The sequence below is a fragment of the Prionailurus bengalensis genome, chromosome A1 (assembly GCF_016509475.1).
Source record: "Prionailurus bengalensis isolate Pbe53 chromosome A1, Fcat_Pben_1.1_paternal_pri, whole genome shotgun sequence".
In the NCBI taxonomy this organism is placed as follows: domain Eukaryota; kingdom Metazoa; phylum Chordata; class Mammalia; order Carnivora; family Felidae; genus Prionailurus; species Prionailurus bengalensis.
The window spans coordinates 49,945,893-49,964,621 of NC_057343.1; the positions used below are offsets into that span (position 1 = coordinate 49,945,893).

At 35.6% G+C, this 18,729-nt stretch overlaps 1 protein-coding gene across 5 annotated transcripts in view; it reads right to left on the bottom strand.

Moving 5' to 3' along the window:
- TBC1D4 (TBC1 domain family member 4) overlaps nucleotides 1-18,729 on the bottom strand; it is a 189,809-nt gene that overhangs the window by 19,247 nt on the left and 151,833 nt on the right. Inside the window, exons 11-15 of one of the 5 annotated variants that reach the window (XM_043580496.1) lie at nucleotides 17,408-17,572; nucleotides 6,647-6,804; nucleotides 4,232-4,444; nucleotides 2,349-2,351; nucleotides 1,380-1,538 (exon numbers count right to left, since the gene is read on the bottom strand). In XM_043580496.1, the coding sequence (XP_043436431.1) occupies nucleotides 1,380-1,538; nucleotides 2,349-2,351; nucleotides 4,232-4,444; nucleotides 6,647-6,804; nucleotides 17,408-17,572 (698 nt within the window). Of the gene's footprint in view, nucleotides 1-1,379; nucleotides 1,539-2,348; nucleotides 2,352-4,231; nucleotides 4,445-6,646; nucleotides 6,805-13,252; nucleotides 13,277-17,407; nucleotides 17,573-18,729 lie in introns of all 5 variants that reach the window. The other 4 variants (XM_043580515.1, XM_043580523.1, XM_043580504.1 and 1 more) reach the window with 4 other exon arrangements.

Genomic DNA, 18,729 nt, shown 5'->3' on the forward strand with positions numbered 1-18,729 from the left:
GAAATGGTATTTGAACTGAGATCAAAAAGATAATAGGATTTTCCAAGCTGGGAGTGTGGGCAGCAATCCCTTCAGGAAGAGAAACGTTTGAATGCCCTCAGAAAGGCAAGGAATGGGGTGAGAAAGGAAGAGGAGGAGGAGGGGTGAAAAGAAAAGGATGATGGGAAATAGGCAGCAGGTGGAGAGGTAAGGATGAGAGGTTAGGGAAAACTGGAACATTCCATGCAAGAAACAGCCTGGGACATATACTGGGACCCAGTGTAGTTCAACCTCTCTGGAACACATGATACAGGGAGGGAGGAAGCAGAACATGAGATCAGAGATGAAGGAGGCAGAGATTATGGTGGGCCCTGGGCAGAGTGCTCAGAGGTTGAAACTGTATCCTATAAGAAATGGGAAGCTGAGCACCCCTAAAAATCTTTAAAACTCATACCAAAGAATAGTGTGATCAACAACCACACACATTCTATTACCCACTATTCTGTCTCACAAATAATGCAATCAATGAAAATGTTTAGGACTTCCATATCTTCAAGGAAAAAAAACCAATAAATGTAGCATCTTACAAAATTAATCTCAACTTCATTTAAACTTAACTATGCAACAGTTTCACACATTAATCATAAGCTTTTAAAACAAGATTCATTAACAGATATCTTTGGATATTCTTGGATTTTTATTTTGCACTCAGCTTATATAGGTCATGAGATCCTCATTTTAATAGCTGGGTCACAGAAATGCACCTCAAATATTCACATGCTAAGCAGTTTTAATTTTAAATTTAAGATGTTTAACTATCAGCCATTTTATATGACAGAGTAGCAATGCAGTATAATGGCCAAATAAAAGCAATTTTTCCAAAATAAAGGAATATATACATGGAAGGAAAACTGATTGATGAATAAAAACATAAATCTGTTTACATGCACACATACATGTAGGTGAATATACATATACATATAAACATTTCTGACTAAATGATGGAAATGAGTCTAGTTTGTAAGTCTAAATTATTTTTATGGATATGATCCAAGGTCTCTACCCATGCATTCACTCCTTTCTTGATAAACAACAAAGACAGCTGAGAACAGCTGGTTGAAGAAGACAGGAAAACCTATAGAAAAGGTGTCTGCTAACTCCTCAGGGACCATCTCTCTATTAGCACTGTTTTCTTCCCAACAAAGTCACTGACTGCAGTCAAAAGCAAATTACTTCCCTTTTTTTATAGGCAAAGCACAAGGACAAAATTATGCCTGAGCTACACAATCAAAAAATCTCTAAAGATTTTCTCTAAAAAAGATGATTAACGATGATCCACCTGAAACTAATGTAACATTGTGTGTCAATATTATTCAAATGAAAAAGGCAATCCAGAATACCTTCTTTAAGACAAATATGAATGTCTTCCATATCGCTTCTGATTTTAGCTCTGCAGTTCAACAACTTCTTATCCCAGGTTAGTAAGACCTCCTTCTGACATACACCAACTTCTTCATAGTCCAGTTTAACTTTTCTGGACTGGAGTTCATCTCTGCTTGCTAAGAAAAACAAAAGAATTTATGTAAAACTGATGTGTTCCTAGAACACAGAATTTTAAACATTTTGTTGTATTTGTAAAATCATACGAAATGATTTTTAGGAATCAACCACTAACATGTAGTCACAAAGTAAACTTAAAAAAGTGAGGATACATGAAAGGTTCCCAAACGGAGTCATATCACGTAAAAAAGTATCAGGAATAACTTTCTAAGGAGGTTTTACTCTGTATCTTACAGATGGGAGCTCTACTAAGCATAAAAAACTAAGCATGTTCCCTACGCTGTAAGTTTCAATTTTTTTTTTGACAAATGTGATAGCCTCAGATGTGACAACTTGCATCATTTTCAACACCAATGATATTTTATATATGACCTATATGAGAAAACAATACCTCGTGCTAACCTTGATTAGAGAAATACTGACCATGGTAACCCAATACATTTTTATAATTATTCCCAGAGTTACCAATACTTCTTTTAAAAATGTTAGGTCATGTGCCTCTGTGTTCATTTTTTTCTTAAAGAAAAAAATTCATTTTATTGAAATTAACACTACTTCTGTTTTTAAAAATAGTACAGAATTCTCTCTTGTTTGATGGTCTAAAATATAAGCCCAGAGCTCATTAAAGAAAGGCCTATAAAAGCAAATACTAACTTGATGTGTTCTTTATCTTGAATACTTGATTCCAAAAGAGTAAAGGAAGAAAAAACATTTAGCTATTTTTTTTTCTTTTTCATTAGGATCACATTGAACAGGAGTCTCACAGATTAATGTGTACTCATTCAAGCTCACAGTGCTCAACCCCTTACCTTCTGCAACACAAATCTTTGTCATGCATCCAAAGTCCTCGACAGCACAAAAAACAACAGCAGAATGAGTATTACCCTTTACTTAGTGTGTTTGAAACCATTCCAAAGAATTTAAATATCTTATAATACGGTTATTCAAATAAAGAGTAAAAGTTTCTACTGAAAGTCCAGATATAACCAAACTTTCACTATGAAAATACTCCTGGATACCACTAGATGGCCTACCTCTTGGATACCACTAAACTCACAGAGAGGAGCTTTGCTTCTCAATACTTGCTTTATATTTCTCTATGGTAATCAAATTTTTTTGAAGAAGTGGGTTCATTAAAGCTAATAATTAATATAATCCTATATGTTACTTTACTATTTTTTATAATGAAAAAAAGCATATTTCCTTTTTTTCCCCCTGCAACGTTCTCTAGATCTTTATTCATTTAAGAGAATAATCAAGAGCTATGCGCCAGCTTCAGGCCCTGAGGATAAAATGCTGATTAAGAACAGTCAATATCTGCCCTCACCTGGTTAACTAGGCAAAAAATAAAGAACCATTAATAAATAATTATCCATTGACTAGAATTTTAATAAGCTCAAATATTTTTTGTCTCTGTTACTTAAATACAGAAAAAAAAGAACTCATAAAGGTTTCTGACCATATCTGCTAAATGTTACCTCCTCTCTTACCCTGAATATGAGTTGAATTTCCCTCAAAATCTATAATAGCCTGGGTGGGCATACCATTTATCACATCAAACTTTTAAAAGCTGTACCAATAACAATCAATTGAGTTTTTAATTTTAAAGAAAAAAAAAAAGATTTACTTCCTAGGATATTTAAAACTTTACGTACTTCCAGTCTTCCAAGAAAACAGCAATAAAGGAAATTACTCCCTTGCAAACTAAATATTGTTCAATTTAAAAACAGAATTGAGTATTAGGTGTAGTAAGAGGAATCTTAAGATAGGTGATGAGCATAGAAATGTGAATACCTGTTCTTAAAAAAGCATTTTGGAAGACAACACAATAAAAGCAAGCCAGAGAAAAACCTAAATTGTACATTTTCCTATAATCTTGTAAATCAAAGGACCCACTTAAGCTAAATCGTTCATTTTACACATGTGAAAAACAAGGCCCTTTTAGGTTAAGTGCACTGCCAAACATAGTAACATTAATACATTTTTTGAGTTTTGGTCCCGTCTGCACATCTTATGTGTGGTTCATAAGGAGGTAAATAACATCATTCTTTCGAAGTCTGGAAAACACATTCTAAAACACTTATTCATAAACTAAGCAATAAAGCACCAGTAATACCACAGAAGCTATTGTAAATTATCCAATTATAAATTTAATGATTTGAATATGATTTTTTAAGTAGAAAGTATATAAAGCAATAACAAAAATTAGGAACTTTGATTTGATAACAGGTAATTAGATAGTTGAACTGGGTACAATACAAATAGAATTTATTTGAAATAGGCACATTTCCCTTATTATAAATGCAATTAGCCTAAAAGGTGAAAATCAATTCCAAAAAGAATTTTTGAAATATTTTTCATGTTTAAGTGTTTTTTTTAAGTAATGCACAATAACATTAGACTTTCAGTCACATCAAATACATGGATGCCACACTATGTACATTTTCTGTTACCCAAATACATTCTAAAGGTGTCTGATGTTTTAACTATTAAACAAAAATGCAAATATTTTAAGCTGCACATTCCCATGTCATTGCAACCTCAGAAAATAAAATGAAACAATTATAATCAGTAAAATCCTAGTCAAAGTGCATTTATACTCCTTGACTGAGTGTGGGGAAGACGGGGGTGGTTTTAACCTAAAGCTTTCAATTATAGTATCATATCATTTAGCCCTGATTGAATGGCTAACCTTCAAGTTTCTGGTTTTCTTTCTCCATTCGAAGCAACAAGATTTGTTGATGTATTGCTTTTCTCCACAAACTCCTCAGTTCTTCTGACTTCTTTCTTTCTTCAGCCTTCTCCGGGTCATCATCTTCACCAGACATGAATATAACCAGGGGTTCCTCCTCCATGGTTGGAGCAAGAGGGGACAGTGGCAGCAGCTCGTTCCTGTCCAGTCCATCTGCAGAGAAGAAAACAGTGAGAGGCATTCCTAAGCAGTAACCCAGACTACGGAAGCTTTCTCTAGAATTGATGTTCTCTCATCCTATCTTCCACCTTTAAAGCTTTTCACAGGGCCACTTTCCCAGTAACTGCATTTCTGGAACTAACAGCTTAAGTAAATTCACTAAACTAAATTCCCCTGCCAGATTTCCCTCTAGAGTTGAAACGAAAGCACATGTAATTTCTCTACTTCTTCTTTCTGCACACAATGACCTATAAGATAGGTGCTCTAAGATGAACTGGCAATCCCCAGAGCCCAACACTTCTGCAATTTATCTTTGTACATTCTCTGATTGTGCAAAACAAAAAGGTTACGTGAGTAGGTAATAGTGATCTCCTAAGGTCTCCATCTACCATCAGACACAGTCAAGAGAATAGCAGCTGAACAACGTGGGGCCTGTCTTGGCTCAGCACCTCTGCTCACTCCTGCAACATTCTCTTACCCAATTCCTGGAGCTCGCTCTCTCCCTCTGTTCCAGGCCATTCTTTGCACCTTTGCCAATTAGTTTCCTATTAACAAACATGACTATGCCTCTTAAAATATTTCAACAGTTGCTTATGCCCCAAAGCACAAAGTCCAAACTACTGCAAACAGCATATGGACAGCTTCAGACTCCTGCCTCGTGTAAACTTCCCAACCTGTGTTTCCATCTCCCATCCTCTGCTCCTGTCATGCTGAATTTCTCCCCTAACCTGCAAAGTTCTTTCCGATGATGTCAGAGTTTTGCTAGTTTCACTTCCTGAAACATGCTTCTCCCAGCAATGAGTTTAAATGTAAATATCCAACATTCCTGTGAAGCTTTCTCTGGCCACCCTAGGCAGAGTTAATTTTTTCTCTAGTAATGTCAGTTTCTTATTTCTTTACTAACTGACCTCTGCCCTTACCCTTATTATTTATTTCCTTAATAAATAATTTTAAAAATTTTACTCAAGAGCTCCTTTTCTAACTTCTTGAATTAAATACTTAGGTATATTTGAGTTTTGTCTTTCCTGATTTTAAAAATGCCCTTTAGGGGCGCCTGGGTGGCGCAGTCGGTTAAGCGTCCGACTTCAGCCAGGTCACGATCTCGCGGTCCGGGAGTTCAAGCCCCGCGTCGGGCTCTGGGCTGATGGCTCAGAGCCTGGAGCCTGTTTCCGATTCTGTGTCTCCCTCTCTCTCTGCCCCTCCCCCGTTCATGCTCTGTCTCTCTCTGTCCCCAAAAAAATAAATAAACGTTGAAAAAAAATTAAAAAAAAAATTCCCTTTAAATACAACTCAATGTTGATGTGTAGGGCTCTGAACATATTTTCTTCCTTCTAGTTTCTAGTAGTTTTCAGTTTCCAAACACATGAAACATTTTAGTTGTCTTCTAATTCTTGATTCCTTTTTTTTTTTTGCACTGTAATCAGAGATTATGTGATTGTTTCATTAAAATAATGCCTTTGTGGCCAAGTACACAATTTTTTGGAATGTTCCATGTGCACTAAAAATGAATGAACTTTGCCTATGGGGGAGCAAGGTTCTGTATAAATATTAGATCAAGCTTGTTAAATTATATTTCTCAAATATTAACTATATATACCCTCCTTGTATTTAATTTTTAGAGAAAAATATATTAAAATCTCCCATGAGAGCTACTGATGCATTTCTTCCCAACATTCTGTGAACTTCTATTTTCTAACTTTCAAGGCTATATAATTACGCATGTTGGCATAATTGATCATCATTTTTGTATCTCTGTTTATTGTTATAATTTACTTTGCCCCTTTGGATGTCTTTGCTTTAATTTCTAACAGGTCTCATATCTTTTGGTTGATATTTGTCTACTGTCTCTGTATCCATTTCTTAATCATTCAACATTTTGATGTCACTTTGTTTTATGAGTGACCCTTGTAAAGGAGTAGGTTACTTTTCTAATAATAAAAAAAAAAAAAAAGTATGCTTTTCTAGCAGTATCTTAGTGCCCAGTTTGGGGAGTTCACTCATTCACTCATCAAGCATTTACTGAATGTCTACTACATTCTAACGATAGCTGAGAAGTTCACCACCATGTCATATATGGAAACAGAAGTTATTTCTCCACTGAAATCACTCAAATCTCTTTGTACCCAAAGCACTGCATTCCATTCCCTAGTTTATGATACCGGTAAGGAGTAATTCTTTAGTGTGTACCACACAGACCCTGCTGCATTGCTGAGGGAGATTTGTTCATGGGAGAAGCAACCCTGAGGAAAATGCGCTGCCTCCAGGAGATTCGACGAGGGGTGACGGGAGTTCCTCCAGCGTTTAGGGACTCATTGCTGCAAGTAGACGAGGTCCTTTTTCTCCCCTCTCCATCACTGTGGAAAGCAAATAAATAAGTAACTTGTAAGGAGAAATGCACAGCACGGTTCTTCACAACCACACGGTAGCACAAGCCATTCACAAGTCCTGCCATGGGCAAGCACAAGCCTCAGGCAACAAAGAGCGATGCATCACTAGGCACACTGGTCACCCAGGCCACAGCAGCCTGGGGAAAATGCAATCCAAGCCACAGCCCAGGCATGAGGAGCTCACCTGTTTCTACTCATTCCATAGTAGCCAACCATTTCAAGTCCTAACCCGAGGAAAAGATGAACGTATACAGAGGCACAGAGGCTGCTTAAGTAAGGAACTCGTGCTTTACTAAAAAATTAAAAGTGCATTCTAAACAATGTAAATGTTCTGTAAGAGGCTCAAAAAGAGCCTTCCTTATACTCTTACAGAATAGACTGATAAAGATAGCTTCTCATTGCCTGTGACTGTTGAGATCTGTCTACAAGTTGCTAGCCACCAATATGTGGATCATGGCAGAAAGTAACCCGAATAAAGGAGGAATGCTTAACCTTGGGATTATTATTAGGTAATATATTAAGAAAAGAACTGTGATCAATAAGACTGGCTAGGTTAAGATAAAAAATATTCAACATCTCTCTATAGGAGGATTTCACAGAGACTGTAATATACTGGTATGCACTATGACTTTCTGAAGAGTGAAGTAATGTATAGATATGCCCTAATCTATTTCAATCATTTGACCCCATAATCACCTTCCCCAATTTTGGAGGCAGGGAGGGGGCTTTGAGCATGTGACAGCTTTATACATTAGTGCTTTGTGAAACAAACATGTGGAAATGTGGGTCTGCTCTAAAACTTTCATTTCCTAGGAAAGAACATTCTAAGTCATGCTAGGCCTATCTGCAATAAAAGGTCATCCTGACTCAAACTCACTTCTGAGACGAATCACTTTAGCAGCTGGAATGCCATGCAATAATTGCTACAGTTAGTGGTGGTAACAGTACATTTCAAAGTCTCTGGGCTTTCCGGAAAAAATGATGAAGGTAACAGTATTTATGGCTAGTGACACCAACAAGTGAAGATCCAGGACTTTTAATGGAGTCCAAAAGAGTCAATGCTGAAGTCAGAAAGGAAATGTAGCTAGAAAATCCACCACCTGCCTCAGTGGTACTGAGGCCACCAAGAAGAGAGCAATTCAGCACCTGCTTATCATATTTTTATTTATGTACCCATGGTCATCAGGTAATTCCGTTATCTCTAATCTTGACCTATCTTCCTGGAATGATTACTTCTAGATTAGCTAAACTAAGGTTAAGAAAAAGACATGCCTTCAGCTGTTGCACAGTTGGCAGTGTGATAGATTAGGATACTTCAGAAAGCAACAACACATATATCTCAATACAGTCAAACCCCCTTTGTTAGATAAAATTACAACCCTAATATGTGTCCATGGTTCAAAACTCCTTGTAAAACTGAATAAATATGTTCACCTTTACTTCCGCTTTGGAAAGTATTAACTCAAGTATTTCCCTTTTAGAAACTGTGATTCAAATGTTCTGCAAATAATAGTTATATCCTGATAAACACTCTTGAAGTACTCTGTATCTTCACTTTGGTAACACTATCTCACGAGCAGTTATTTGCTAAATGCCCAGGTAATGGACGTCTTTCTAGCTTCTGGTATAATAACCGGCAAACAATAGCAAACATTAACTCAGAAGGTTAAATGAAATGGACAAAAAAATCATATGGGCTAGGCTAACATGTCAGGAATAACTAAAAGAACACCTTTTTAAAACCTATGTTGGTAGCATGACTTTTACGTCCTTTTTGGCAAAAAGCTCTAACAGGTCTGTTTCCCGAAAAGTACAGACCGGGCTGTTGATGGCACTGGTAGGTACTGACAACAGCAGCAGTGTTAGTAAACAGCGTAAGGCATTGTTTTTCCGAGTAAGTGCTGTTCCTGTCCTTCATAAAGGCGTCAAAATTTATAATTTAAGCCTAGAAAACTAAGTGAAAGACTTCTGTAAAGTATATTTCAATGCCTCATGGGGTAAGTGTTCAATAATTCCTCTTGACTATTTAGCAGCTCTGACAAACAAAACTACAATAAACTAACCTGAAGGATTCTGAAACTTTTATATTTTGATGGTGGAATTAAACTATCTTTTAAAAATCAGACTTGGGGCACACAGGTGGCTCAGTCAGTTAGGCATCCAACTTCAACTCAGGTCATGAACTCACAGTCCGTGGGTTCAAGCCCTGCGGTGGGGCTGACAGTACAGAGCCTGCTTCGGATTCTGTGTCTCCCTCTCTCTCTGCCCCTCCCCTGCTCATGCTCTGTCTCTGTCCCTCTCTCTCAAAAATAAATAAACATTAAATTTTTTTTTTAATCAAGTTCCAATTCGCCGTCAATGACATGTCGAATGTCTAGATAGTACTAAAAATAAAACTTAAAGTACTCCTAACAATTTCATTATTGTGTCTAAAATATGTGCTTTTGGGGGATTATAAAACAGGTCCATAAAGTACCTTCACATTAGCCTGCTACATATTTGAAAGTTTCATAACATCTAAAATTTTATATCCTATAATCTAAATAAATTGCCAAGTGACACATTTTCTTCCTATGTCTGGAATCAAATGGTCAGAATTGATAAGCCAAAAATTAGCAGTCAGAATATAAGATAATAATATACTGAAAAGCACTTACATAACAGACCACTGACCCCTTTATCTTGGTACTAAAAAAGGACATCCTTAAAAAGCTGGTTGGTGGCTGAGATAAGGAAAAGGCTGCCCTGCTTCATTTCATTCCAGAAGCCATGTACCCAGAAGTCTGAGTCCAGATAAGGGCTCCAGCAGTCAGTGCATATATGCAACTTCCCACAGCTTGCCCTTTGATTTACCTACCATTGGTCAGCAATCTGACATTCCTACGGTGGTAACTGCATTGTCCTAATATTTAGCATTTTACAAGTAGGAACTCATTTTATCCTCACAGCAACCTTATGTAGGTGTTATTTCTATTTCCACTTATAGTGAGAAAACTTTCTCTGGGTTGAAAAAGTCTAAGCAACTTGCCCACAGTTCCACAGATAATAAATGGAGAAGCCAGAATTCAAATCCAGGTGGTCCAGGATCCCAACAAAGGCACTACACTTCATCATGCCAATGGAAATCCTCTCCTCCTTAGTTCAGACAAAGCACTACTGGACCATAAAACTAAACCTGTCAGTATCCCCAGTGCCATGTGTATTTCTGGTGGGAAAAAAAAAAAAAAAACGTCAGTCTCTAACTGGCTTTAAGTCTTATGGTCAGTATTCCTCTTTCCATTTTTAATGGCACAAAGTCATTTATTTCAGCAGAGAAATAACTTCAAAGTACTAAGTGTTCACTTATGTACATGTCTCACTTCTTCTTTGCTTTTGAAAGAACTCCATTCCAAAATGCAACTATTTCTTTAAATGGAAGGATCAAAAACAAAACACATTAATATGGTGGACTATACATATATTGTATTATCTTTACATTTTTTAAAATGATAAAACAAATCAGAACCATTTCCTTATTTTTCCATGGTCTTTTCCCTCCTTCTTTTGCATTTTGGAATGTCAACATGTATATTATAAAATTGCTTCCAAAGTGACATATTCAGGAAAAGTATTTTGTGCCAGAATTACCTCTATTGAAAATTTATGAAATTAAAAAACGAATAACTAGGAAGGAAATACAATGTGGTGAATTCCCAATTACTTTTATATTGGTGTATTCTATATATATTTCCTATTACCAGTCACCAGTTAATTAACAACCACAATCCAAAAGGCACAAATGAGAGCTTTATAAGAAGAGAAAATATTCTATCATATTCTGTAGGCTGGGAGGCACTTCCAAGTCCTTCTGGACACAGCATCAAATCCAAAGCTATGGATATGATATGAATGCTCCCACAAAGCTCCAAGATAACTTTTTAATACATCTTTGGCCAAGCAGTTAGAACCTTTACCACCCTGACTTTTTATTTTTTTTTTCAACGTTTATTTATTTTTGGGACAGAGAGAGACAAAGCATGAACGGGGGAGGGGCAGAGAGAGAGGGAGACACAGAATCGGAAACAGGCTCCAGGCTCCGAGCCAACAGCCCAGAGCCTGACGCGGGGCTCGAACTCACGGACCGCGAGATCGTGACCTGGCTGAAGTCGGACGCTTAACCGACTGTGCCACCCAGGCGCCCCAACCACCCTGACTTTTTAAATTAACATTATACTTCTTGTGTTAACACAGAATTTTTAATGGATACTTGTCTGCTTTAGTAACAATTAATTTGCTGGATATTGTAAAAAAATGGAGGTGTTTTAGTGATCACTCATAGGGACTCAATGTTAAGGTTGCAGTCATGTTTTATTCCACCTCCCCCCACCCCCACCACCAGGCAGCATAGATACATTGTTCACAAAGCTAATATGTGGAATTTAAGAAACAACAAAAGTGAATACAGGGTAAGGGGCAGGGCGGGGGGGAGAGGAGAGAGGGAACAAACCACAGGAGACTCTTCGCTGTAGAGAACAAATTGAGGGTTGATGGAGGGAGGTAGTTGGGTGATGAGTATTAAGGAGGGCACTTGTGATGAGCACTGGGTGTTGTATATAAATGCTGAATCACTGAATTATGCTCCTGAAACCAATATTGCAGTGTATGTTAACAAAATAAAACTAAAAAACAAAAACAAAAAAAACCCCAAAAGGTGTTTTTCTGCTTAGCAGCAAACTGCCCCTCATCCTCCAGCCCCTGGGCACCCACCTAAAACGAGTAGCATCATAAAGGCCAAATAAATGACTAATACTGATTAAAGCTATATCTAAATCACAATGTTTTATAATTCAAGATAGAAACAAGACTTGATTAATGTGATATAGCACCTATTTCACAGAAATCTGAAAAAGTGTTCTCTTTGTAAATGCCTCAGGAAAGACTCGTGGAACAACATAGTGATGAAACTTAAGCTTTTCCCACAGGATCCAAAGTATAATTTACACATAACTGCATCAGGTACACTAATAGTTTATGTAAGTCCTGACTTTCAACTAGGTACAATCCTATCATTCTTTGGAAAATCTTTACTAATTAAATAAAACTGATATTGAACTATTCTAGTGGAAAGCAATACATAGCATGTGAGCTACGAGTCGGACATAGATTAATCAGTGGAACAATGTGTAAAACAAAAAGAAAGAATGAGAAAAACAAGGAGTTTTATTTCCTAAGCTCTACTTTGAATATACATTTTTAAAAGATTAAGTTCTTTACACTGGAATTTAAAGTATCTCTGGGTGGCTAGCTCATTTGCTTACTCACATCCCTAAAACCTAAGATTAAGGAAATAATACTAAACAAGATATAAAACATCCCTAGGGCTCAATCTAACCATATGCAAAATAAGGAAAGTCCAGGCCAAATGATCTCTAAGGTAATAAACAGACCTGTTTTTATGACTGTAGAACCTAGAAGGACACACAGTAAAACTAACACTTCCATTAGGCTTTTAAAAGTAGGTAAGAGTCTTACACCCAACCATTAAAAAGTGTCAATCAATTACAAGTCTCAAACAAAAAGTCATTTTTTATCTTATCAATGTGTCCAAAATGATTTCCTTTTTTCTCCTCTCTTTTCTCCTTTTTTTTCATTCTAGTCCAATCTTTAACACTGTGTCTTCACTGTAGCTAGAAAGAAGTCCAAATGTTAGTGGCTCCAAACAGAAAGATGGGCATGTCTGTTTTTCACGGGATTCCTGATACAAACTAAGTATAGAACCTAAAACAAAGCCAAGAATAATTATTTCCAGTTAAGTTGTACAGCAATAATTTTGGATGTTTACCACAAAAAGCATGCGAGTTGAGAGGAAGAGATATCACTACAGATGTGGTCAGACTTCCATAATAAGGAAGTAGGTGTTTTCCTGTGTCCAGACCAGTGGGAGGTTTGACAGGCCTCAGCAGTGTCTCAAAGTAACCAACTTATCAAGAATTAAGGTGAATAGAAACAGATTAACAATCCTCTTTGGGTGAAAACTAGATTAAATTTTATGACCTTGTTTCTTTTAGGATGCTCATTTCTGCATCTTCTTGAAATAAACTCCTTATATGTACATACATACCTCCGAATGAGCAAATTCATGTCTATTAATTCAAAATTAAAATCAGGCTTTGCTTGAAGGCCACGGCACAGTACTAAGGAATTGTCAGCACGGAATAGAGTAGAAACAGGATTTCTGTTTGCAATCAACATTTTATATGATTATTTGTGATCTTTGATTACACCAGGCATCACATTTTCCCTACGACAGAACCCCATAGCACCAGAATATTGGCATGCATTCAGGAGACAGCCAAAACTGTTTTTTAACTGACAGTGATATTCAGGTGGAAGAATTTATGAATTTTTATAAGAACATATTTAGACCTCTAATCACCTTGATTCTGAAGCAGTGTCCTGTCTAGTCCAACAGGAAAAGAAGGAATGACATTAGCATACAGAGAGAGATATATGACCAAAATCAGGATTTTAGAATAAAAAGGCATTTCCATTAGTCATCAATAAAGCATGAAGTTATTTCAATAGTGAATTGTGAATGATAATACTATTTTTATCAGTGAACACAAGAGAACTATGTGGAACCAAAATTGTACTACAAAGTACTTCAGCAAAAATCTTATTTTCTCACTGAAAAGTCTTATAAGTGAATAGAAGTAATGACTATCATTTTACTTTTGACCAATTAACTTCAATATAAATGTTTTCTTGGTTTAAGGCTTAAATGCTGAGAAAAAATTATAAGGAGTGACAAAGATGCCTATTGATAGAAAGGATGTATCATATTTGATAAATATTATATAAATGTACTATATCATCACATTTATGGTTCAGCTACTAAACAATGAAATGACATTAAATTTTTAAAAACTAATTCAAGGCAAAACAAAACATATGCTTATTCCCTTTCCTTTATCATTTCAAGGCTGTGCAGATAAACCTACTAATCAATAAACCATATTAAAAATATCTTGATTCCTTTTTCTCAGCCTACTTAAAAACAGTAACCTGACATGTTTTTAATAATTCAGAATAGAGGTCCTAGAGAAGGATGTCTAATCTGAGTTTCAAATTTTCAATTTAATAGGCTTTTTAAGAAGTAGTATATATTAGCCTATATGCTAACATACTCTGTGCCTTATTTGACTGTGCATATTTAGAGATTCACTCTATACAACTAATAAGATGCGAGGTACTCAAGTTAAAAGAAAATTGTAATTCATAGTATTCTGAACCTCATTCCTCTCAATATTCTGAATAGTTGCAGATATTACGGTAATTGTGTGTGCTTCATGTTCTCTCTGAAAGGCGTGATGAGAAATGTAGATTCAGAAATCACTGAATTAAAACCATGCTCTTGAATATCCTCATTCTTAGGAAATACATATTAAAGTATATATATATGCACGTGTGTGTGTACACATATACATATAATATGTGAATAAATAGAAGGAATGATAAAGAAAATGTGGAAATTTTAAAAAATTGATGAATCTGGATAAAAGGTTTTCAGGAGTTCTCCATATTATTTTTCCAAATTTTCTTTAACTCTGAAATTATTTCAAAATACAAATTGAAAAAAAAAACCCTGTCCCAGATTGTAACTAGTAATTTATGTCTAAGTGACTAACTAGTTGAAATAAACCTATTAATAGCGAATTTTGTCCAACAATTTTACTACTGTGTACATAGTCCTCAATAATGGACAGATATGCTAATATCCAGGACAACGAATAATATCCAGGATAGCACTCTTTTAATGACCCAAAACTAGAAACAACCCACATATTAAGGGGAATACTATACAGCAATAAACAATAAATGAACTGAACTATACATAAAATGGGGATGAATCTCAAAGTAATGTGCAATGAAAGAAGCCAGAGTAAAAGAACATATGCTGTACCATTCCATTTATACAGAGTTCAAAACCAGGCAAATATGAACAATGGTATGAGTGATTAGGGGGAAGGGAAGTGATTGGGTGGGAAGAGGAGAAGAACCGTGAGAGTACTGATAGCATTCCATTTATTGAGAGGTGGTGACATGGGAGCATTCACTCCGTGACAATCCACTGCACTGTATGCTCAGGGCTGGGGTACTTGCCTTTTTTTTTTTTAAGTTTATTTATTTTGAGAGAGCGAAAGAGAAAGAGAGAGAAAGAGAGAGTGCACACACGAGTCGGGGAGGGGCGGAGACAGAGAATGCCAAGCAGGCTCTGAGCTGATACAGAACAAAGCCTGACTCGGGGCTCAAACTCACTAATTGTGAGATCATGACCTGAGCTGAAATCAGGAGTCAGACACTTAACTGACTGGGCCACCCAGGCAGCCCTGATTGTTATACTTTTCTATAAAAATAAAAATTTTAAGTTTCTTTTTGGCCTGCTGGGTCTATGCTGGTCAAATTACCAAAAAACAAACAAACAAAAAACTGTACAGAAAGTACAGAAAAATGTACAAGAAAGTGCTCTCTGATTTTTTCGCTATTCTTAGAGCCAAGAAAATATTACAAAGTACAGAAAATGGGATTCTTTTTAATGATCCTACAAATTTAAAAGTTCTCCATATGTTTAAATATATCACTTCAAGTAAGATAGCTACAAAAAGTGAAATTTTTCAATGCAAAACTAAATACACTTACCCTCTGACTTTAATATCCTTCTTTAGAATGAGATACAGAGGACTAGGAAGCTTTGAGCAAGAATAATGCACACACTTAAGCAAAACTACTGAAGACAGATATGTAACACACTACAATATAAATAATCTAAAAAAAAAAAGCCACTGTTTTGGCGTTCTGCATTCTGTTCACAGCTAACCTTTGACCTTCTCAATGATTTTTCCTAATTGTCACTTTTGGGCAGGGTTCTGTTTCCAGAAGAAAACTAGGATTGCCCAGATGCTCACTTTAACTAACATAACAATAAGAAACTGCCAGTATGTTTCATTCAAAGTGCCTGTACTCTTATTAATAGGTAGTACTATAGACATAAGGCAAACTGATATTTTTATATGTGTACATTCTTGGTTCTCTCAATTCATGGCATATTCCATATATACTACACTGTTTTTTGTAGCTAATTTCTTTTCAATCTTCTCCTTTAAGGTTGTCCCTGAAAAATCCCTTATTTACTTTTTTATATTTATTTTTTAAGTAATCTCTACCCCCAAAGTGGGACTCAAACTCCCAACCCCAAGATTTAAGAGTTGAATGCTCCACCAAGTGAGTCAGCCAAGTGCCCCCTCGAAAAGCCCTTTAAAATCAGTTCTTCATTCATTTTCTTCACTAGAAACTCAATGTATGAACATGACTTTGTACTAATTCAGAGGAAGTTCAGATTCAAAATTTTTTAAATCCAGTATTAATTATCTTTCTTAGAGTGAAGATAATCGGCACACATAGACAAAAGATACTCAGAGATCATTCAAAAATTAGTCTAATTTAACCAGTTGCCGAAGGTTACCTCGTTAAATGCTAACTTTTGGGATTTCCTTAGTCTAAAAGAAATGGGGCCAAAAAGAAAATCTTAGTGACACACAGGCTGGTTACAACAGGTATTCCTCTCCTTGACTGCAAGAATTGTCAAATATCAAATGACTAGGAACAACCCAAGTCTATCAGCAAGACAGTGGATAAACTGTAGTGTATTAAATGGAATACTATACAGCAAAAAAAAGAATGAGTCAAGCAAGCTACACCGAAGACTGGAATGAATATCACAAACTTCTAAGCCAGCAACAATCCCTTTAGAAGAATTCCCAAGCTAACGCAACACTTTTCAAAGGCTATCGATATCCCACTAATAATTTGAATAATCAGTAAGATGTCATAATTTTAAATTTTTTAAAAAGGCAATTCTCCAAAAATCACTACATCTAATTTTGTGTACTTAAAAGCACAAATATTTTAAAAGCTATACATTTTCAATACTGAGAACAAAACAAAATCAGATAACTACAAGACTCAAGAAATCCTTCATGCTATCTGAAAGAGTTGACATCAACATGATCCTGTACCCATTATGTATTTTACACTGAGTTTTAGAGAAGTAAATCTATGTCATAGAAAAATCAAAGAAATTCCTAGGAAATATTCTATATACCTAAAAACTAAAGATATATTTATCTATCACGTTAGTACAGTTGGCTTATGGATTCCATATCATATGTCCAAAGAGGCTAAGAAGAAAAAGCACAATCGGAGATTTGCTTAGTATGTATTAGCACCAGGTCTTGTTGCAAACAGTACAAAGCTTAGACTCTGGAGCGTACAGCAAAGAAATACACAGTACAAAAAGATATGATTCAAAAAGTTAGATGATCATGTTATTAAAGGCTTTGAAACACTGGTTTTAAAAGTTTTCTTGATAAAATTCATTGGAATTGAAGCCACTATATTAGAAATGGATTAGAACAAGCACAACATATGGATGCATAAATGTCACTCCAAAATTAATGAGCCACTTTTTAGTAACATATCAGCATATCACTGCAGAAAATTTTGCTTTGCAAACAGAGGACACTGATCTCACCTGATTTCATTTTCATACTGTGGGGACAGTCTACCTGAATTCTGGTAAAAGCTTTTCAGGAAAGAGGGGGCAGTGAAGGAAGGGGCAGAGAAGGAAGTGTGAAGACTTGGAAGACTGGAGGAAGAATTACTCTCCTTGGGCATGCGCCGAACTGATGGAAGAATGCTGAGTACAGAAAACACAGCAAATTTGTCTTAATTTATATTTTGGCAAAATCTTCATTCACTATGAAAAAGCATATAAACAGGTTCTTGCTATTAATTCAATCTTGCCTTTCAAAGCTCAGGGCTGGATCTTCTATGGAAAAAAGGAAACATGCAGTTGTCTGTTGAGATGACCATGACCTTGCTCACTCCTCACAAACTGAATTCCTCACCTGTGCAGCATGTCCGACCATACGTGTTTGTCTCTAAAACATTCTTAACAGTTTTAGGACAAACAGAGTTTATTTTTATGTGCAAAAGATACTTCAAGGGAAAAAAAAGTAGGAAAGCAGAAATAATTACAGGAAACAAGTTCCTGTAAATGATTATCAGTAGTTCAAAGACTTAACTATTTTAAGTCTAAAATAATCTTTTAAATTCTTGATAATTTTTCCCGGAAAAAAGAGACTTCGTGCCTTGTGTAAATATAAATGAAGCAGTCATTTTTTAAAAAATCTTGATATACACATGAATTGTAAATCTTTTTTAGAAAAGAAAATCTGAGAAAAATTAACTCTATTACTCTACTTTATTTTCATATATCCTAAGTATCTACCTTATTTTTAAGTATCAAATCAGTCAAAAAACAACACTGAAGATAAAACAGTATCCTTAAACTTAATGCTGATAACTCTGATAACAACTAATATAAAAATTCCTTTTACTTAGAGTTCTGGGTTGTTGTTTTGTTTTTCCCCAACTGGGATCACTATCAGACTCTGTTTCCTATATCAGACTCACAGGCAAACTAGAGAAACAAAATTAATTCTAGGATTTAAATTCTGACATGTGCTACACAGGAAGATGTGAAAGCACTCTACAATTCTGAATTTACCTCCTTTATTATATATTACCAAATGCCAAACAATTTTGTTGAATTATTTTTTAAATACCATATAAGATAATTTCTAATGGACACTCCTATCAATTATTATATATGTATTCTTCTTTACAGATATCACTTTATTCTAGATAAAATTTTTAGTAACTTTCATTTTTGGCTTTAATTTATTATAAAGTGTAGCCAAATTTTATGTCATGTAGGAAGATAGCTTAGGTGATTTTTTAAACCCTTGTATTTTATTATAGGCTAACAGGAAGTTCTACTTCTATGTACAT